At 39.9% G+C, this 22,679-nt stretch overlaps 1 protein-coding gene across 1 annotated transcript; it reads right to left on the reverse strand.

Moving 5' to 3' along the window:
- Positions 1-13,888: 13,888 nt before the first annotated feature.
- On the reverse strand, positions 13,889-14,972 carry LOC121242334 (disease resistance protein Roq1-like). The gene is made up of 2 exons (XM_041140213.1): positions 14,933-14,972; positions 13,889-14,559 (listed from the first exon to the last, which is right to left on the reverse strand). Exons 1-2 carry the CDS (start codon positions 14,970-14,972, stop codon positions 13,889-13,891), a joined length of 711 nt encoding a protein of 236 aa, XP_040996147.1.
- Positions 14,973-22,679: the final 7,707 nt, after the last annotated feature.

Raw genomic sequence — 22,679 nt, forward strand, 5'->3', positions numbered from 1 at the left:
CCACTTGGGATCTAGTTTGCCTTCATCCTGAGTGGTAACTCCCGTTTGTTTCAAAACCATATCCCCCACTTTGAAATTGTGGTGCCGGACCCATCTGTTAAAATACTGTTCAACTCTTCGTTTGTTGGCTGCTGCTCGGCTTACTGCTTCTTCGCACCTTTCTTCCAAGAAGTCCAAGTTCTCTCTCAATATCTCGTTGTTGCGATCCGGATCGTAATGTTGCGCTCAATATGTGGGCACCGCTACTTCAGCTGGTATCATGGCTTCAGTTCCATAGACGAGGGCGAAGGGAGTTTCCCCCGTTGGGGTTCTTACTAAGTTCGATAGGCCCACAACGTGCTCAAAAGTTTTTTAGCCCATTCCCCCTTCTGGCTTCTCAGCTTTCTCTTCAGGATGTTGAGTAATGTTTTGTTGGTTGCTTATACTTGCCTATTGGCTTGGATGTCCTAGTGAAGAGTACTTAGTCTTGATTCTGAGCTTCGAGCACCACTCTCGATAATGGGAGCAATCGAACTGTCTCCCATTGTCTGAAATGAAGCTTTGGGGGATTCCGAAGCGGCAGACTATAGATTTCCAGAGGAAATTTGTAATCGCCCGAGTTGTAATCGTTGCTAGAGCTTTCGCTTCCACCCATTTTGTGAAATAATCAACTGCCACCACGACAAACTTTACTCCTCCTTTGTCCGCAGGGAGGGGGCCAATAAGGTCCAATCCCCATTGAGCGAAGGGCCACGGGGCGGTGACAGAAGTGAGTTTTTCAAGGGGGAAATGAGGAATAGGAGCGTTTTCCTGGCACTTGAGACACTTTTTGGCGAACCCGTCATCATCCCTGTGAGAGTTAGGCCAATAATACTCTACTCGAGTAGTTTGCGCTACTAGTGCCCTTCCACTAGCATGATTCCCACAAACTCTTTCATGTATCTCTACTAGCACGTATTGACCTTGTTCGAAGGAGATACATCTTAATAAAGGTTCGGCGTAGCCTCTCTTGTATAGAACTCCTTCCACCAAGGTGAACTGAGCCACTTGGTTCCTAATTTTCTGGGCTTCCTCCAGGTCATTCGAAAGGATTCCCTCTTGAAGAAATTTTAGAATGTCCATTGCCCATTCTGGGGGTTGTAGGACCTCGATAGTGGACACTTGAATCCCCACTGCTGCAGCGTCCATAGTTCGAATTACAACGTGATCTGGGAGTGGGACTTCTTCTTGCCCTGAGGCAGCATTAGCTAGTCGATCTGCCTCCTGGTTTAACTTTATAAGGATTGGCCTCGATTCCTCGCTCGAAGACCATGAATCCCAAGAATTTTCTTGATTCGACAACGAAAACACACTTTTGTGGGTTGAGCTTCATTTGGTATTTTCTCAGTACTGCAAAAGCTTCCCAGAGATCATCAAGATTCTGTTCAAATTTCTTGCTCTTAACTAGAAGATTATCCACATAAACTTCTATGTTTCTCCCGATCTGGTTTTTTAACATTCGATTGACCAGACGTTGATATGTTGCCCCTGCATTATTGAGACCGAATGACATTGCTCTATAGTAATAAAGTCCTCAGTCGGTGATAAATGCCATTTTTTCCTCATCATCGGGGTTCATCCTAATCTGATTGTAGCCAGAGTAAGCGTCCATGAAGCTGAGTAAGGTGTGCCCGGCTGTTGAGTCCACTATCAAGTCTATCCTCGGGAGGGGAAAACTATCTTTAGGATAGGCTTTGTTCAAGTCGGTGAAGTCAACGCACATTCTCCATTTTCCACTTGCCTTCTTGACCAGTATGATGTTGGAGAGCCATTCGAGATAGTGAACTTCCCGAATGAACCTCGCAACTAGAAGGTGTTCCACTTCTTCAGCGATGACCGCATATTTCTCCGCACTGAAACTGCGGCACTTTTGCTAAACTATTTTTGTCTCAGGATTTACACCGAGGCGGTGCTCTATTACCGATACGTCGATACCAGGCATTTCTTCATGGCACCAAATGAAGACATCATGATGTTCGACAAGTAGTTGCCTCATAGATTGGCTCAGCTTGGTGGACATTTTAGATCCCATTCACATAGTCCGTTCTGATTTTTTAGGATCCATCGGTATCAAAAGTAACGGCTCATTAGGTTCCGCCTGCCTCAGTGCCTCTTCATCCCTTACTTCTCGGTCTAGTTTTGTTAAAGCCGGAGGTGGAGGCATGGCTGCTTTGTTAGGTTCCACCTACCCCAGTGCCTCTTCATCCCTTACTTCTTGATCTAGTTCTGTTAAAGCCGGAGATGGAAGCATGGCTACTTCGTTAGGTACCACTTGCCTCAGTGCCTCTTCGTCCTCTACCTCTTGGTCTAGTTCTGTCCGAGCTGGAGGCGGAGGCATGGCTGCTTCATTAGGTTCTGCCTGCCTTAGTGCCTCTTCATCCTCTACCTCTTGGTCTATTCTGTCCGAGCCGGAGGTGGAGGCATGGCTGCTTCCCTGTGTTCTTGCTCAAGAGTTTGTATAGCTATTGCCTTTGACTTCATCTCCCAGGTGTAACAGTCTCTTGTGGTTTGCTGTTCGCCACGCATTTCTGCTACTCCAGATGAGGTTGGGAATTTTACTTTCAGATGATACATGGAAGTTACAACCTTCATTCGATTCCAAGATGGACGTCCAAGAATCACATTGTATGAAGAAGGGGCCTTCACCACTAAGAAGTCTACCATGAGAGATGTTGTTTTGGGAGTTATTCCCGCCAACACTGACAGTGCGATTGCTCCGATTGGTTGGATGGTGTCTCTTGTGAAGCCTTTGAGGGGGCGTAGGTGCTGGCCTCAACCGATCGGGAGTGATTCCCATTTTAATGAATGTCTCCCATAAGAAGATGTCGGCGAAGCTGTCGTTGTCGATCAATACTCTTTTGGTCCGATAGTTAGCAATTTGTGCTGTTACTACCAGTGCATCGTCACAGGGCGCAACAAACCTTTACCATCTTCTTCACTAAAAGTTACAAGATAATCTCCGGATGGATCCATGTTGTGACAGAACAGTCTGTGGGCAGAGAATACTTCATCATACCTGGCCCTCCTTGCATGGGCCTTCCGTGTTGAGGAAGTTGTTCCCCCAGCATATCCTCCAAGAGTAGGGACGATAGTCTTGTCGTGACACATCCCTCTCGTCTTCATATCGGTCAGTATGAATTTCTAGGCCGTCAAACCTTCTCCTCCTCGTGTTGCAATCTTACGTGTTATGTCCACTGCTCCTATGGAAGGAACAAGATTTGGGGCGTGACAAACTTTGTCTTTGCTCTTCTCGTGGATTCAGGTCTTCCTTAGCTTCAACCGTTAGGTTAAAGTGTATACGAGGGCCGGGTTTTCCTTTGCCCTTAGTTTCGTAAACCCTCTTCTTGTAGGCCCCTTGACTCGACCCTTGATGCTGATCTGCTGTCTTCTTGTCTGCCCTCGCCAAGTCATTCTTTCTAGGGGCGGTTAACGCTCGAAGCATATCTTCTCCGTTTATGTAACCGTTAGGGCAGTCCATAAACTCCCTTAGGGTTGCCAAGGTTTTCTAGGCAATTTCCTTCATAAAGGGGGTTATGAAGCCAGATCCCTCCTAGCAATGCGGCCAAAGTGATCTTTCATCTTGGTCATCCATTGTCATTTGTTCTTTGTTAAACCGAGAGAGGTATGACTTGAGGCTTTCGTCATCCCTTTGCTTAACAGTTAACAGATAGGCCGCTGGTCTCCTACTCGTTCGATTGGCCATGAACTTTGTTAAGAACAAACATGCCAGTTCGTTGAAACTATCCACGGTTCCAGGCCGCAAGGAACTGAACCACACTCGCACTGTTGCCTTCAGAGTGAGGGGGAAAGCCCTGCATGCTACCTCACTGGGGAAGCCATGGAGAGTCATCTGGGCCTTGAAGGTCTCCAGGTGTTCTAACAGGTCCTTTGATTCATCGTATGCTTCCATTTGAGGAACTTTAAATTTTTGGGGTATAGGTACCGCCAAAATCCCAGTGCTATACGGCAGTTTAGCATTGGTGTGTAGTTGGTCTTCTGTGGAGGGTTGGCCTATTTGCTTTGCTACTTCCATCTAGATTTGCATATTGACCCTACGTTGTTCTTCATCTGCAGCAGTTGCATTAGGATGAGGATGGACCCTAGAGTGATGACTCTGACTGTCTGCCTCAAGTTCTTCATCATTCCTTCGCAAGGAAATGTTCTCTTGTCAGAGGGTCTCCATGTCTGCCATGAGTTTCTATATTGCTTCATTTTGTTGATTGAATTTTGCATCCATTGCTTCGGATTGCATTGTTTCACACTGCAAATGTTGAGAGTGGGGCATACGAAGGACACGCTAGTTATGGGACAACAGAGATCCCACAGACGACGCCACTGTTGATATCATGTTTCACGGGCCTGGGCAACTTCACGACAGCAGTATTTGAGCTATCACCTGCACATTAACTAAAGGGGGGACCTCGGGGTCTGTTGATCATTTGATGCTTAAGTCAGTAATGATGAAGGAGATAGTAAATAGTAATGAAGACGATAGTGTAAGGTGATAGTGATTGATTACCTTGTCTGCTGCTGGTAGTGTCTTATTTATAGTTACCGATCAGGTCTCCACCATAGTGGGATGTTGGATAGCAGGGGATAATATGCTTATGCTGTTGATTCACTGAGCCGCTCCTGTGTTGTCACCTCACCGAGCTGTGAAGTGCTCAAAGTTGTTGTGCATTGCTCCGGCCTTGGGTCGCATTGAATGCATCGTGCTTTATGCTTTGGGTCGCATTGAATGCGGCACGCCTTCTGCCCTGGGCCACATTGAATGCGGCACGTCTTTTGTCCCGGGTCCCTTCCATCTCATTAATGTTGGGTGTGATCTGCTGTAAATCCTATCGTCTGGTGATGAGTGCTATGCTCTTTCCTTTTCAAGCCTTGCCATCGTCCTGTGTTTTCTATCCTGTTAGCACAATCTGACCCGGGCATCATACCCGAGCCCTGACCCAAGTGCTACTGTGTACCTGAGCCCTAATCCGGCCAATGTCTTCGGCCCAGTTCCACCCAGACCTCATTTCTTGGTTGTAACCTGGGCCCTGCTCTTGCCCCAATGTAAGGGATTTTCCTCCCTTCACAATATATATATATATATATATATATAACATCATAGACATGGTATATCTACAGGCCAATAATTACTCCTTGATTAAACTGATTTCTATTCCAAATACCACGTTTTGGGTAATGTCTCTTGCGTTGTTTTCATATTTGTCTAGGCGTTGGTGGTGATCGCTAGATATGTAGAGTCATTTTTAGGCTAGCCTTTGTTTTACATTCTTTGAGGATTTGACTTCAAATTCAGACTTTTGTCTTGTTGGCATCGTATACCAGTAATTTATGTTTTGACTTGAGATGGTTATAATTTCTGAACTATTGTTGCCGGCCATTTTCCAACTAACTTATCGTCCTATTTATTCCACACCCTTTCCTACACTAGTTAAAGTGTACATGAATATACCTCTAAACATGTTTCCATTTTGCATTGTAACCATTGAGTGGTTTGCCTGCAAGTTTTGACAGATCATGTTTTAGATGTAGAGCTAAGTGCATCAGCCGGCTGCCCCCTTCATTCCAACATTTCCATTGGAAAACTATGTAGTTGTTAGCATATTATTGCATATACTATTAAATGTGTGTTATATTATGAGTTGATCAGCTTGTGAGACCTCTTTCTTGCGGACACAGTGGGTATTCATAACTGATAATAGTCAAATTGTGCATAATTTTACTACTTTAAATAAAACATTATCACAAGTATGCAGTGTTAATAATTATAATTTTATTAGTTTTTAAATATTTTTTATTTTTTTTTTCACTTAAATTTAAAGCTGCCCAGTTCTGCTCAAATGCTACTGCCAGTGAGTCAATAGCAAAATGCTCTAGTTGGTCTCCTCCTCCAATTGGATGCATCGAAATTAACTGGGATGCTGCTTTATGTGAGTCTAAAGGAAGAGCAGGTTTTGGTCTTGTTGCTCGAAACCATGCTACCAAGAAACTGTCAAAGGCTAGCTAGCTTGTTTGACCCTCTATTGGCAGAAGCTCAGGGAGCTAATCATGCTGCTGTTTTCGCCCGAGTAGGGGTTGAACTCAATTATACTGGAAGGTGACTCAAAACAGGTGGTTCTTGGTCTATAGAAGCAAAGGGAGAGGTATGATAGAGTGGGAATGGTTCTTAGTGATACAAAGCTTAGTCTGTCTAATTTTGTTAGTTGGAGGGTTGTGTTTATTAATAGAAGTGGCAATGAATTTGCTCATAATCTTGCTAAGGCATCTCTAGAGCTAGACTTTGATGCTGTTGATCTGGTTATTAGTCCAGAATGTATGCAGTTATCTGGTTTTTCTTATGATTAATGAAGTTCATTATTCCCTTTGAAAAAAATATATATATATCTTGATCAGAAATTGAAGTCGGAAAGAATTGTATTTCAAAATTAATACGATGCTGAGGTGCTCCACATTGGAGACTAGACGTGCAAAGGAATTCGTGCAAGTGTGCAACCGAAAAAAGGAACGCAAAGAAAACAAAAAGAAACGTTAACTAAAAAAAAAAAAAAAAAAAAGAAAAGAGAAAAAGAAGAAGAAGAAGAAGCATGAAACGGAAAAGGATAAGAAAATAAGCTTACCTTCAAAGTCTACAAAAATTGGAGTTTTACCTCTAGTTTTACAGTTATGTTTCCTTCTGAGAGCATTGTAGTTTCTATTTTTTTTTTTTTTTTTTTATATATAAGAGTTAGAGCCCCCTGTCCACGAGGAGCCCCTCTCCAATTTTATTTATAGCCCTTACGTCTAGTGGAGGAAAACCATGGTTACATTCAATGACTCCAAGTATAAAAACTCAGAATCCTAATAAATCCCAAACAACAATCAGATTCTAACCCAAAGACTATACCCAAATAAAATCAACAAAATAGCCCTGTTTGTTAAAACACAAAAATAAAAACTTAACTTTAATCCTTTACAACCGACCACCAATAACACTTTCAATCACCATATCTTCAAGAAAACTTCTGCACCATCCTAAAAAGCCAAATAATCCCAGCGCCCATACCCAACGACGAAAGCAAAAAAACCCAGCACCTGCACAAAAAATTTGTACACATATATATAATAACACATAAACTTTTAAACAGACCAGACCACTAGCAACGTTATCCTCCGCCATATCTTCCCGAGCCTCTGCATCTAATCATGGGAAGACCCCATTTATCAATCCTCAATAAACCCCGCAGATAAGAAGGAATTTCTGACATCTGAGACCATTCTGAATCACCTCCCCTTGCACCCCTTCTTCCTAACCAATCCGCAGGCCCATTCCCTTCCCTATAAATATGAGATAATGTGTAATCGATATCTCGAAGCAGATTTTGTAGCTCATCCCAGTATTCTTGTAGATACCAAATGCCACAACTTTTACGTTGCAACCAATACAGGATTACCTTTGAATCAATCTCTATGTCTACCGCCCCGAAATTTCTTTGTTTACATTGTTTTACACCTTCCAACAGAGCCCTCAACTCAGCACGTGAACTTGATCCATACCCAATATTCATAGAAAACGCAAAAAGCAGAGTACCTCGCCTATCACGAACCACCCCTCCTGTTCCCGAAGGTCCTGGGTTTCCTAGGCTACTTCCATTGGTATTTAATTTTACTCGATCACCATCAGGCTTCTTCCATGCAACCAGTTGAATTTGATTTGTTTGGATTGGGATAGGAGGAATCATTAGACTATGTAAAATGTATCTATTAGTTTGAGTCAACCTCTGTACCCAAGTAACATCATGAACAATTATGCCAATCCAGTGTATGATAGAATTCCACAAAGCTTGAACCGAGACCACTCTTCCTTCCATACGTGCTAGACACCTACGTTCCCATAGTTTCCAAATAATTATAGAAGGCAGCAATTCTAAAATAATCCCTATCTGAGATGAATTTGTCGCACGTCGAAACCAACTAAGTGATGTTTCACCCCAAGATCTTCCAATTGGCAAACCCAGTAATGTACCAAATTTTTCCCATACTGCTGCAGCAATCTCCCCAGTGAAATAATACATGATTTTGGTTTTCATACGGACCTTGACAGCAGAAATCACATTTTGAAGTTAATGGAATCCCAACCCTTCTAACTCTGTCATCCACAGCCAAAGCTCCGTGAAAAGCCTTCCACATTAAAACTGAAACTTTTTTCGGCAATAATTTATTCCAAATCCATTTATGTCCCTCCAAAATTTCACCTCAAAACCGAATACATTCCCAAGCTGAATTAGTCGAAAACTCTCCACTCTCAGAACTAGTCCATATCAACACATCATTTCCTTCCTTACTATTATTAAGCACTTTTATGATCTTATCCGTAGCTTCTATTCCCACCATTCTCTCTATCAAATTCGAATCCCAACCATTATTGATACGACAATCCTTTACTTTTAATAGCGGTTGCTCATTCACCAAAAAATTATCCGCTAGTATTCCTTGATCCAGCCATTTGTCATACCAAAAAAACACCTGCCCCTCATTTATTTTCCATTTAGAATTATTCAAAACTAGAGGTAAACTTTTTACTATCATTTGCCAGAAACGAGACCCCTTTTGCTGAATTGACAATATCAAAGGCCTATTCCCAATATATTTAGATCGGTAAAAATTTGCCCAGAGAGAATCTTCATACATTAGTTTGCATGCAAATTTTAAATGTAATGCTTTATGCATTTCTTCCAAGTTCCTAATTCCTAAACCCCCCCTCCACAGTAGGATGACAGATTTGATTCCAAGCAACCCATTTCCGCTTACCTCTTCCTTTGTTTTCTCCCCAAAAAAAAGAACTCATCAATCTATTTAACAAACCAATTATAGCTTTTGGAACTTGTAATACCGCAAGCGAATGCAATACCATACTAGCAAGCATATGTCGTAGTAAAATTAATCTCCCACCCACAGACAATAACCTCCTTTTCCAACCACTTATTTTTTTACTGACTTTGTTAACAAGCTCTTCTAAATCCACCATTTTAAGCCTTCCCGATACAATGGGAACACCCAAATATTTGAAAGGAAAACTCCACTCAGAAAAACCAGTAATTCTCTTCAAATATCGTTTTCGATCAATGGATATTTTATTCGAAAGAAACATAGCTGCCTTTTCTCTACTAATTACTTGACCAGACCACTCCTCATTAGTTGCCAAAATTTTCAAGAGACATCGAATAGAGTTTCGACCACCATTCGTGAATATAACTACATCATCCACATACATGAGATGAGATAACAAACAAGTGCCCCAAGATTGTGAAAATTGACCCAATTTCTTCTCCACCACGTTTTGCTTAATTAATCTTGATAATACTTCTTGCAAAATAATAAACAAATAAGGAGACAAAGGGTCTCCTTGTCTCAAGTCACGCCCACTTTTAAAAAAACCTTTAGTAGTGCCATTCATCATGATATAAAACCAGGGAGTAGAAATACATTCACGGAACAACTCACAGACTTGCAGAGAAAAACCAAATGATCCCAGAACTTCCAACAAGAAAGCCCAATTAACCCGATCATATGCCTTCGCCATATCCAATTTAAACATCACATTCCCCCCATGTACCTTTCTATGAATCGCTTGTACCATTTCCTGAGTAAGATTTATGTTCTCAAAAATACTTCTACCTGGGATAATTGCGCCTTGTTCCGGAGATATCATTTTAGAAAGTAAAGGAGTTAACCAATTCACAATCACCTTTGAACAAATTTTGTAAAACACCGTACAAAGGCAAATAGGTCTAAATTTATCAAACCCCGTAGGATTATCAATTTTCGGAATTAACACCAAATAAGAAGATGAATAAAATCTGGGCAACTTACCTCCTTCAAAAAATTTTAACATAGCATCCATAACGTCAGCTTTAATAATATCCCAACATTTCTTATAGAAACCTGATCCGAAACCATCTGACCCTGGAGCACTATTAGAGGCAATATCAACCAATGCTTGGTGAACTTCTTCAGCAGATGGAATACTACAAATAGCAGCACTATCAGCTCTTGATATCGTTGGGGAGATTAGATTCGAAAGATTCGGCAATCCCCTATAATCCTCTTCTTGCATAAATTCTGTAAAATACCGAACAACAGCTATGTGTATCTCCTCCGGAGAATTTAAATTCGTACCATCTTGAAGAGACATTCATCACTCGTTTCTTTCGTTTATAAGATAAATACGCATGGAAAAACTTAGAATTTTGATCCCCTTCCAGACGCCATTTAATTTTTGACATTTGAGCTAATCGAATCTCTTCCCTATGCCTCCATTCATCCAACTCAAATTGTTTCTGCAGTCTTTCATATTCAACTCCGGGATCCCACTTATTTATCAAAACTGCATCTAACTCCTCAACATGTTTTTCCAAATTCCCTATATGAACTTCTGTTCTACCATAAACTTGCTTTTTCCAATTTCGCATTACCCCTCTCAGCTTTTTAAGTTTTAATGCCAGCTTCAACAACCCTGTACCCCCTATTTCCTCTTGCCAAGTCGAAGCCACAAAAGAATGGAAATCAATATGCTTCGTCCACATCTCCTGGAATCGGAAAGGAGCATGGCCATAAGAAAAAGGATCCTTGTGAAATTCCACAAACATCGGAGAATGGTCTGATGTTGATCTTGTTAAATAATTATTAGTAGCATTTGGCACTTTAATAAGTAAACTCGCATTCAAGAAAACTCTATCTAATTTTGCCCAACTCCTCGATAAACCGCTCTATCCATTACACCAAGAAAACCTTCTTCCCACAGCCTTCATTTCAATAAGCCCACATTCATGAATCCAAGAATTAAATTCATCCATTGCTGCTCTTGGGCGAGGCCTCCCACCCCTCCTCTCCGCATCCTCCCTGATAATATTAAAATCCCCTACAATAATACATGGCTCATTACCTAATACATTACTCGTTAATTGGGCCCATAACTCTCTTCTATCAAGCATATTGCACTTGGCATATACAAAACCACATATTATTATACTGCTCCCATCATCGACCTGTATTAACAAAAATTGTTCACATCGTAAAATCACATCCACAGAAATATTATCCTGCCACAATATCCAAACTTTTCCACCCTCATCTTCATTTGACATACAATGATCCATATGTAAAATATTCATCCAAACCTGAGCTGTATCTGACGATGCAAAAGGCTCCATCAATGCAATAATTTGAGGTTTCATCTTACCAACCAACTTTTTTAACCTCCCTTTCGAAGTACGTAGACCTCGAATATTCCATATCAATATTGGCCTGATCATAAAGAAAGTTTATTGGGCCTAGCTAACACCCGAGACGATCGCCTTACTTTATCAACATTTTCCGGGTACCTCTTTTTCTTTTTGTTTCCTCCTCATCATTCTCAGAGGCATAGTCTTTCCAAGCATCAAAAATTTTGACCTCTCGCTCTGGATCAGGTTCAGAAACTGAATCCTCCAATGTGAATAAATCCTCTTCAGGCACTCGTAGAGCATCATCATCTTTAGGTGGCAAACTGGCCTGTTCCATGTCCTCATACGTATTTACAACCCTTTCCACAGAACTTTCCCCCTCTTTTGATACACCTTTGCCCTTCAATTTCTCATTCTTATTATTATCCTCCACCCCTTTAGACTCATTCTCATACTGAATCATACCCATGTCCCCTACCTGGAGTTGCGATGAGTTACTCATTTTATCGAGTTCCAAATTATCCATCACCCCTTTACCTTTATCAATATCATTCTCCACCTTTTCCTCTTGGGCTTCTTTTTCCACTTCATTCTCTACAATCTTTTTCCTTTCCCAGACTTTTTCTCCCTTCTATATCTTTTTCATTTTACATGTGCTCACATTATGGCCTTGAATCTTGCACTGAGAACAGAAAGCTAGTAATGTCTCATATATTACCTCTTGTTTTCGACCACTACCCGGCAACCTATCCAAAAATACGGTATTGGTTTCTTCGACACATCCATCTCTAGACATAATCGAGCCTCATCTGTACGAGTTGCACAGACCATTGGGTTGTCTTGACGAATATATCTACCTATCAGTGCCGTGAAAATTTTCAAGAATGATTCTTGGTAGAAATTAGGCAGTAGCCCAGGCAAAGCTATCCACACCGGAACCAAAGATGGTTCTTCATCTTCATTAAAGTCAGGCTTCCAATCAAACACTCTATAATGTACTCCATTCACCTCACAAACTTCACGTGAGAGAGCTTTCTGAAAATCTGCTTCCGTTGACATACGTACAAACACATTTCTTGGACGCCTCATTGTTGAAACCACTGGTAAACAAGATAATCCCCAACGGTTGTGAATGTAAAGCCTTATGGCATCCAAAGATGGCCTCTGTAGTAAAAATTTTAAGACGATGGAGAAACAGAAAGGTTCGAAGGATCGGACAATCTCCTCTTTAGAAAATTGAAAACAGACTTCTCCATCTACATATTTTGGCCCCTTGTAAGCCACCGAAATCTCTAGAATTGGTTGAGGTACTTCAGAGACCAGATCAACGTAAAGACGTCGACTTACCTCTACATCAGCAGCCATCTTACTTCGCCCATCACGAAAGCGTCACGCTCAAAAGACCCAGGAAAGAAACTATAATGTACTTCAATTTCTTTTACATAATTTTTTTGATATTTATTTACGTTCAATTTTATGGATTTATTTTCATGAATATGTCTAGCTAAATTTTGCACTAAGGTTGGGGGAGAAGCAGACCAGGCATGGTATTTATGCTATAGACTGATAGTCATGCATTCATGCATTTTACACATGTTTAGGTCGTGTATAGTTTTTCTTTATTTTCTTGTTAGAAGTATATTTTGTGTGTTTAATTCATGCATATTTTTGTCCTTGTGTATTCTTGGGTGTGTTTCTCAAAAATCATGCATGGTGTTTTGCACATGGATGTGATGGAAAGGACAGTAGTGGTGGTAATTCTAAAAATCTAAGTGCATGTGTCTTTTGAAAATTGTATCATATGCCTATGGGTCACAAAGGTTCAAAACATGTGTATTATTTGTAATCTGTGACGTGCATCACACACACTGCACTCCGAGCTCAATCAATTGATGTTTTGCCGCCTGTGAGTTTTTGGGGAGGCAATCAAAGGTGCAAGGGAGCTCTATGTGCATACAAAATTGACCACAAGCTAGACGACCTCATTATTTTTCTTCCTGTGCAAAATTCTTGTATATCAAAAGAAAAAGAAAAATGATGATGGGAAAAAAAAGGGTCATATAGTGCCAAATAGGCCAATACAGATACAAGAATTCAAACAGAAGCATCTAGGTCCTAGTAGCATTAGGTTTGACTTTTTGTATCTTGGAAGCGCTTCCCAAGCATTTATGGTTTCTTGTTTAGCTCAACCCCACTCACGTCTTTTGGTTGAAATTTCTTGATTGAGCAAGGGCCCTCTAAACATGCATGTTCATATTACTTGTGACACTCTGTTTTTGCCCCCTAATTTATGGGAATATGATGCCCTTTTACATTTGATGTGCATCTTTGATTTTAAAAATTGCTCTCTCAAATGTTTGGGGTCGAGCCATGTGAATTTTTGAGTTGAATTGATTTTCGTCAAGTTTCTGGGATTTTCGCTCGATGCACCGCTCGATGCTGTGCATCTCACTCGAGTGACCGCTTGAGGGTTTTAACGTCTAGCAAGAAATTGAGGATGGGAGAGTGATGGGTAGATAAAGGGAGAAAGAAGAGAGGCATAGTTGTTCCCATAAAGAATTTGGCACATGATTTCTAGTATTTACAAGCATCTTGTTGCATCTAGATAAGTCAATCCAATGTAGAGGTTTCGAGTTAGATGCATTGAGTTCACACTTTTTTTATACTTCAGGAAAACGTTCCAATGGCATGCATCCAGCAGCATACACCTCTAATATATCTGGTGGAAGGTCTAGAATTTCTTCAAGTTTCTTGCAATCATTCAACCGAAGGTACCTCAATCTAATAAATCGTCTGATACATGCAGGAAGACTAACAATATCACTCCTTGATAGATCTAAATTCTCCAGTGTGGATGAGCAGTTAAATGTTGTAAAGAAATTTGATTCCGACAGGATCCCATCTCGAAGACTTGCCTCTTGCATTGATTGAAACCCTATAGTAGATTGTATGGATTGTGTAGAGTCTCCCACCTGCTTTTGAAACTTAAGTTCTGAAGAATCATCGACATGAATAGACTTTAGATGTTGCAGCTGAAGAATGCTAGTAGGGAGGTTTTTGCAGCTTGGTAGATTAAAGATCTCAAGCCCTGTAAGGTATTCAATGGATGAAGGTAGTTCTTTTAAACTAGCACCATTCAGATCGAGGCGGCGTAAACCTTTAATTTCATACTCGATTTCGGAGAAGTTTTCAAGGCTTGAGTATCCTTCAAGATTAATAAATTCCAGTGATCTCAACTTGAGCCTTTTCAGAAACCTCCGGAGGTTAGAGCATCCATGAACACTGAAGGAAACCAACTTATCAAGGAACCCAACAGAATAATGGACCTCAACTAAATTTATACAAAAATCAAGAGCTAATTTCACTAAATTTCACTTCGAGAAGTTGATATATGACTGTCAAGTTTTGTAAAAAAAAAATAACCAAAACCATACTAGCATAGGAATTAAGATTAGAGCATAAGCTACCAAAGAAATAAATATTAAAAGTGGTGCTCTACCTTGAATCCCTCCTTCAGTTCTTTGAAGAGGCTATTTTGCATTTTGAAAACAACCAGTTTCTCTCCAAGGAAATTTAATGGTAGAGACTGAAGGATATTCAGGCCAATCAATTAATCTTAACTCATTAGAAAGGTAATTTGGCCCTTTAGAAAAGAGAACATTACAGTTTATAAACAACCTAAGACTTTTCATCTTCTTGAATACCTTCGGACTGAAATGTATCAGGTCTTGCTTGTTTAGGCATATCTACCAATATACCTTCAATTTAGGATGTCTTCCACCTCTGCACCTTCATGTCTTTTTTGAATTTCTCTTCATGTTTAATCAATGCTTCTCCAAAACTCCCTTCATGTTTTCGTACCTTTGATGGATCTGCATGATAAAATATTGGTAGAACCAATTGTTGCTTTGTTTTTCCACACTCAATGATCTTGGCCAACTCCTCCAAGCACCATGTAGATGATGGATATTTTTTGGACAATACAATGATTGAAATCCTCAACTTTTCAATGGCTTGAGTATCTTCACCTCTAAAGCCCAAGAATACATGGTACGCCCATGGAGGGGCTGAGAAAGAAGAGGAAGAGGCACCTAGGAATGCCATGGAAGATCAAGTTCTGATTACTGTCTATGAGAAATAATTGGAGAACAACTATCTCAAGTAGAGAGGTCAATGCCGATTGAGTTGCATCATAAAATAAATAGAAATGATTAGCTGAGATAGCATAGTGGTAGGCATATTGTTGAGGACGTGGTTCCCCACAACTTCTACAGGGCAACAAGAGTTGAATATTGAAGTCAATTTGTTCCCACATTTGCATGCGAAAATTGAATATTGAAGTTAATAGGTTCCAACAACATCTTAGGCGCATGAAAGTTGGATTAGTCAACTTCTGTACGGTCATGTATTATCCAATATATGAAATTAATTGGAAATTGGGAATTGGTATAGATAAGAGATGACAAGCCTTTGAGCAATTATGACTGGAAAAAGTAGCAACTTGCTAAATCTTTGGATAGGAATGAAATTGGAAGAACTTGACCTTAACACTCTGCAGAAGAAAGGATTACAAACGGAAGTTGTACAGAATAAAAACATTAGCATAATATCTAACAGGTTGAATTTCCAGATTACAGAGCTACTGCAAAAGGCTGCATTAAATCACTTTGCAGACACTTTGAAGTTTGAATGGAAGTATAATTCATCATTGGTCATGATAGTAGAAGCAGGAAAAGACCCTAAAGACAAAAGCAACTTCTCAAAAACTTGCACTTGGGACAACTCATGCTAGTGGCTGTGCCTCAGATAGTTTGGTTGCCCTACACAACCTCATTCGTTAGTCAAATGGTGAAGAAGCTCAGTGTGCATGGCTTGCATAACTGGGAAGACATGCAACTTCAGGGTCTCTGTCCCCCGCATTCGCACCTGGAACTCCGTCGTACATGAAACTTCGTATGTCTTTCCCTTCCTTTCAATTCTTGTATAAGAGATGGACTCCGCAGCTTTCGAAGAACACTGGTCTATGAGCAAAACTGGAACTTTAAAGAAGATCAAGAACTGAAGAGAAAGGCCACAACACTTCTATTATTATTGCAGAGATTTTCGAGGAATCTCTAACCTCCAAACAAATAAATCCAATAGGATAGACTTTTATAAAAATTTACATACCATACATGCCAACTAATTTATTAATCAGCACACGATTTCAACCTTCAAAGTTGTTTAAAACGATCAATTTGGTCTCACGGCAATTGACTTTACTCTGTTTTAGCACAGATGTCTGGAAATTGATAAAGAAGTACCCAAAATAGAAAAGAATCCTCATAAATCTTATGTTTCCACCCATCAGAGAAAATATAAGCTGTGGTTCAGTGTTGAAATCAAAGAATCTCTTTCGTTTCCAATACCAGAGTGCGGTTATTTCGTTTATCTCAGCATCATAAATAAAACTACTAGACATGCCATGTTCTTTAAAAAACAGAACAACATACAATACAATTCCACTTATCTCCTCTAAAAGTGTACTGTTGTCCCTCAACATCTATTACCCATTCTTCTCTTCCCCTCAGCTAGACATTAACCGAACTCGTAACAATTTCAATTTCTAATAACTCATAAAGATAGTTGGTATATGTAGGATCATCATCAATTTTCGAAAACAGATCATCACGGACTCTTAACTAACAATGGAATCCGATTTTTCGAAAACACGGTGTTTTCTGACTTTTAGCAGATGGTTGCTGTAATAAGGATATATAGAAGAAAATTTTCAGGGCAGCACAACACTTGAATTCATCATCCAAGAAACAAACTAATGGCTATAAGTAAACGAATAAAGTAAAAAGCCAAGTGATTATTGTGGAAACATCCTTCAAAACTCAAATAAGAATGCTTTTCTAGGGCTCCAATGGAATTTTGCACTTCAACTAGTCTGTTGGAGTGTCCCTCAAAACTCAAAGTGCATATGTTCTATAGGTCTTAACTAACAAACTTGAGAAGATTTCTATCACCTCACTAAGATGATTATGATTGCTACAAATCATCAAATTATTATTTTTTTATTGGTACTGGGTGTCCAGAACAGCATCCCGACTAATCTCGGAGGTGCACAGACCCTCGACAAGGAGTTTTCCTGCAAGTGCACCAATCATAAAATTATATTTGCATATATAATGTTCCTAAACCCAAAAGTTGAGATCAATAGAGTGAGTTTCCCATAATCCCAACGAACCAACATGCAATTTTAGCACTATATATGAAACATATGACAGATCCTAATTTCAGTGGCAAATACCAAATCAAGTCTTCAAATACTAGAGAGTACAAACAAAAATGAAAGGAAAATCTCACCTGAAACTGCCTGAAATAGTTGGGTTGGCCTGCTTTCTTGATACCTGAAACTACCTGAATTGTGGCTCAGTATCATGAGTACTCAATTCGTATTTACTTGGTTTGCTTTCCCCGAAATTAAAAAGAATCCTCAGTCTTACATTGGCAATGATTTGGAAAGATATGCATGTACATAGTTAGAATTTCTTATACAAATTGGCCATATCATTGGCAAAAACAATCATAAAGACATCTTACAGGGTAATACTTGCCTTTGCCAGATAAGACAAAAAGGGCAAAACTCAGTGCAAAACCAAAACCAAAACCAAAACCATACACGTGGCATTCAATACTTGGGTTGCCCTACACAAACATGTTCTCAGTCAAATGTCGGATGAAGGTCTGTGTCATTGTAGCATCAATAGTGGGTGGTAAGGCTCCAATGCTGCAAACATGCAAAAGCCCAAAAGCCAAAAGTACAATCCCAACTTCATTCACTCCACAGATTCATTGCTCTGATTCAATCTCCTCATGCGCATTCGTCTCTCTCTCCATACACAGTTTGGTTGCTGAGACAAAGGGGAATAGAAAACAAAAATTGAAGAGTACCAGTTTAAGTGCAAAAAAGAATACCGAATGATCTATTTTGGCTAAAGTTTATGGGGGCCTAAAACATCTCAAAAAGGGCATAGAGATGCAAGCTATTTTGGTAGCGATACAATGTGATGCTTTAAACAAACACCATGGAATCGACTATGAAATGGCTTTGAGTAAATCATCATCCTAGAGACAAAATTAAATGTACAAAGTGAAAAGATTGTAAACTAGATATAATGTATTCTAGATAGAGCAATAATGTCAACACCAGCACCTTTTTTTTTTTTTTTTTTTGGTATCAAAAAAGAAAGGGAAAAAAATATAATTCATAGAGAGGAGGAAATTAAATATTACTTGAAAATCAAAGGAACAGGGCGACTTACTTACTTCATCCATTTTTCTTTTTTTATTTGCTCTCATTTCATTCTTGTATACCACGTTGGCTTGCAACTTTTATAAAACCGCACCAGCCCATCGTAATAATGATGGAGATCAAATTGAACTCTCAAATTATCCAAAACCTTTAGTTCAAAAGATTGTAAATTAGAGTGCCCCACCCATACAGTATATCTAGGCGTATTTTCCTTTAATCCGTACCAATCTATATTAACCAACTGTACCCCTTCTTGAATACAGCATAAATGATTTGAGTTGTTACTGGTTATCTTAGCATCACCAATATCTCTCCTCCAGCCTAAAGCATCTTTAAAAAATATTACGAGAAATAATACAATTCCGCTTATCTCCTCCAAATAGTGTGGCCCCTTAATATCTATTACCCACTCTATTTCTTCCCTCGGTTTGCCATCATCATTATCTTTTAAAAACTCATGAACATAGCTCAACCACTCTGGAATTTGATTTTCTGGAAACAAAGTAGCATCATATTCATAGACTCCCTGTTAAACGTTAAATATCATCATCAATTTTATTTAAGTAATACATGCATACTATTAAAAATGAGATCACACATACCTTCCACAATAATGGATTTTGCACTTTATCTTTCCATATATTCACATGCATTTTGTCGCAGCCGTACAAAAAAATATTGCTTAGCGATTTGATGTGACTTCCATTGTATACCAATATTTTTGATACTTCTCCAAATCTGTCTAGTGACTTGCATCCACAAACATTTACCCCTCTTATATTTGGTGGAAGTTCTATTATTTCTTCAAGTTTCTCACAATGGCACAAGGCAAGATTAGTTAGCGTAACAAATTCTTTGATGCTCGTGGGAAGGCTAACAATTTCAGTCATCGATAGATCTAAATGAATCAAACTGGCGGAGGAGTTAAACATGGTAAATAAACTAGATGTTGGAAAGAAATTTGTTTCTGATTGGAAACAACTTTGAAGATTCAACAATTGTAATGCAGTGCTCCCATTGCTTGAATTCGTTGGAGGCGCCAATTCATGGAGTCGTTCTTCACCTAATGATATCTCCTCTTCCATTTTTGTATACACAATAGCTAGAAGGGATAGCCCATCATTCCCCATCTTCTTTACAAGATTTGAACAACCAGAAATGTTGAGCTCCTTTAAATGTTGCAAGAGAATGCAAGCAATATTTGGGAGACACAGGAGGTTTTTGCAGCCCGATAGATGTAAATACCGGAGTCCAACCAGGTTCTCAATGGATAAAGGTAGTTCTTCTATTGCGGTGCCATCTAAACTCAATAGAATTAAATATTCCATTTTACACTCGATTTCAGGAAGATAACGAAGGCTTAAGCAACCACCAAGAAGAAGTTGGCGTAAAGATCTCGACTTGAGGCTTCTTGGAAGGATTTGGAGTTTAGAGCATCCTTCAAAATCCAACTTAGAAAGTGTAACACCTTGTATTTTAGTGTATTTTTATTGAAGGATTATTTTAATAATTCAAAAATTTATTCTCTTGTTTTAAAATTATCGGATATTTTAAATGGTTTATTTTATGATCTTTAAATTGTGAAAATTAAATTGTTGTGTTTTCTTAATATTTATTTATTGTTGTACATTTAAATTTCTCTTCTGTTCAAATTAATTGATTGTGAGATTTAATTATTTTATTTTCATTATATCATTACATTTAATTTATTTTAATGGATTTGCTATTTTAAAATCATTTTCGTTGGATCATTTTCTGTGACCCAAGATGTGAGGATTGGACCTCATTTCTTTCCCTTCATTTTTTTTCCCTTTTTCTTTTCTTTCCCCTTTCTTTTTTTTTCTTTTTCTTTCCCCCCGCTCTCCCCCGCGCGACAGCCCTTCCCCTTCCCCTTCCCTTTCCCGTTCATCCACGTCTTCCGCACTCAACCCACTGCTGTCGCACCGCCGTGCGTGACACCGCCCCTCCCGTTCGCTCCCCCACCGGCCGGCGACACCACCCCAACAATCTCAGCCTCCCTTGTGCCGCCGATAGCCCCCACGCACCACACCAAGCCGCAGCACTCTCTTCACTCCAGCACCGCCATCGCGCCACTTCCGGCCACCATTTCTTCACCACTTCATCCTCGACCTCCTAGCAACCCAATGGACCCAACCCCAGCTCCGATCCGTCACCGGTGAAACCTATCTATCTCCATTTCAGATTTGGACATCTTTGGCCTAAAACCACCATTTGCGCCGCCACCCACGGCAAACCACCACCACCATTGGTTTCACCGACCTCTCTAGGCCCTACTCTATCAATTTCAGGTCTTAGTTTGTCCCCATTCAAAAGTTAGTATTTGAGACCCACGGCCACAGTGTATTTTACACTGTTTCGTTGCTGAGCCACCACCTTTTGCACCACCGTGATCATTCGGAAATTATTATATAGCACTGTAAGTATTTTTCCAAATAACTATCGTGATTTAAATATATTTTTGTACTAACCCATATTATTGTGATTTGGTTGGACATGCCGGACTGAGTTCGAGGAGTTCGGGGGTAGGATGGATTGTGGATGGAGTTGTGTATTTGGTTGGTATTGTGAAATGTTGGTTGTTGGTATAGCATTGTTCATGTACATGGCATATTGCACGCATGATCATGTTTGTAAAGGAAACTGGGTTTTGGTACATGCATTCATGTTCATGTGTTTCATGAAAACTAGGTTTTCATGTGTTAAAAGATTTTGGGTGCGTGTGTATCACGACCCCAAGCCGAGATGGGGTATTATCTCGGTGGAGCTCCTCTGGTCACTCGGGAGCGAAATATACTGAGTGACGTCCCCTGGGTTGTCGCCGGGCGACAACGGGATCGGACGAGATGGTCTCGTGCCGACTCCGTGATCCCTCTGCTGGCGGGGACTAGAGGATGCTTGGCCACGAACGCACTGGGCGCGGAACTGGGCAGCGCTCGTTGCGTAGTGGGTGCTTGGCCACGAACGCGCTAGGCGTGGAACTGAGCATCGCTACGAAGCCAGGACGTGCGGATGATCCCTAGGGGAGATCATGGTGCATTGGTTAATGGAATAATGGGCTGTTTTCTGGAAAAATAGCGTATGTTGATTAAAAGGATTTTATGTTATTCATTTTCTGGGAAAATGAGATTTTATTGATTTGGGTCATTTTGTGGAAAAATGACGGAGTATTCTTTTTGGGCCAAAATGGGATTTTGGCGTGTGTTGAAAATATCTATTTTCGAAGAAAATAGTATTTTTGGATTTAATGCATATTTCATCATATGCATGCATGTTGGTCGTATTAATGTATTTTTATCTCATAGTTGTTTGGTTTATACTTACCTGCGGTACCATTTTGTGGTAACGCAGATTTCGATGCAGATGAGGCTGAGGGTGAGCCTGAGGATTTGGCTCCGCCCGAGGAGTGATCTGGGATCACTCGTTTTGGTTTGAGACTTGTAAAATATTTATTTTGGATGATTGTATAATTTTTAAACCTTTTTACTGATTGTTTAAATTGTATTAACAATTCTGGTACTTAGTTGAATTAAATATCCGCTGCGTTGTTTTTATACACTATTGCATGTACACACATTTGACACTATCGTTGGGATGCGTGACCGTGTTGTCATAATCCTGACGTCTCGATTCCCGTGTCTCCTTACATGAGGGTTGGGGGTGCCACAGAAAGATTTTCCAAAAATCCAACGGAATCATGCACGTCAACTAATCTTGTACAACATTGGACAGTCAATTCCTTCAAATTTGAGATGCATGAAAGATCCGGAATCTTTTTTAAGAATTCACAATCATAGAAAGTCATAGTCGTCAAATTCTGTAAAAGAAAAAGAGGAAAAATTTAATGGAGTGTACTGCATAATTCAAAGAAAAAAAAAGTTGTTGATGATGATTATAATTGTGTACGTACCTTGGATTTGAATCCATCCCCTAACTCCTTTACCAGGCTATCACGCATCTTAAAGACAATGAGTTTCTTTCCTTGGAAATTACGTGGCAAAGACTCTACAGGATATTTAGACCAATCACGTACTCTTAACTTGTCTGAGAGATAATTGGGTCCACAAGAAAAACTTGCATTACAATTTATAAAGATTCTAAGGGCAGGTTTGGGAGTGAGATGAGAATTTTGT

This window comes from Juglans microcarpa x Juglans regia, chromosome 8D, assembly GCF_004785595.1.
Source record: "Juglans microcarpa x Juglans regia isolate MS1-56 chromosome 8D, Jm3101_v1.0, whole genome shotgun sequence".
Classification (NCBI taxonomy): Eukaryota; Viridiplantae; Streptophyta; class Magnoliopsida; order Fagales; family Juglandaceae; genus Juglans; species Juglans microcarpa x Juglans regia.

Coding starts and splice junctions, on each gene's coding strand:
- LOC121242334 (XM_041140213.1), bottom strand. CDS start 14,972: ATGCCTAAACAAGCAAGACCTGATACATTTCAGTCCGAAG. Junction 14,560..14,932: donor TGATACATTTCAGTCCGAAG/GTATTCAAGAAG, acceptor GTATAAATTTAG/TTGAGGTCCATTATTCTGTT.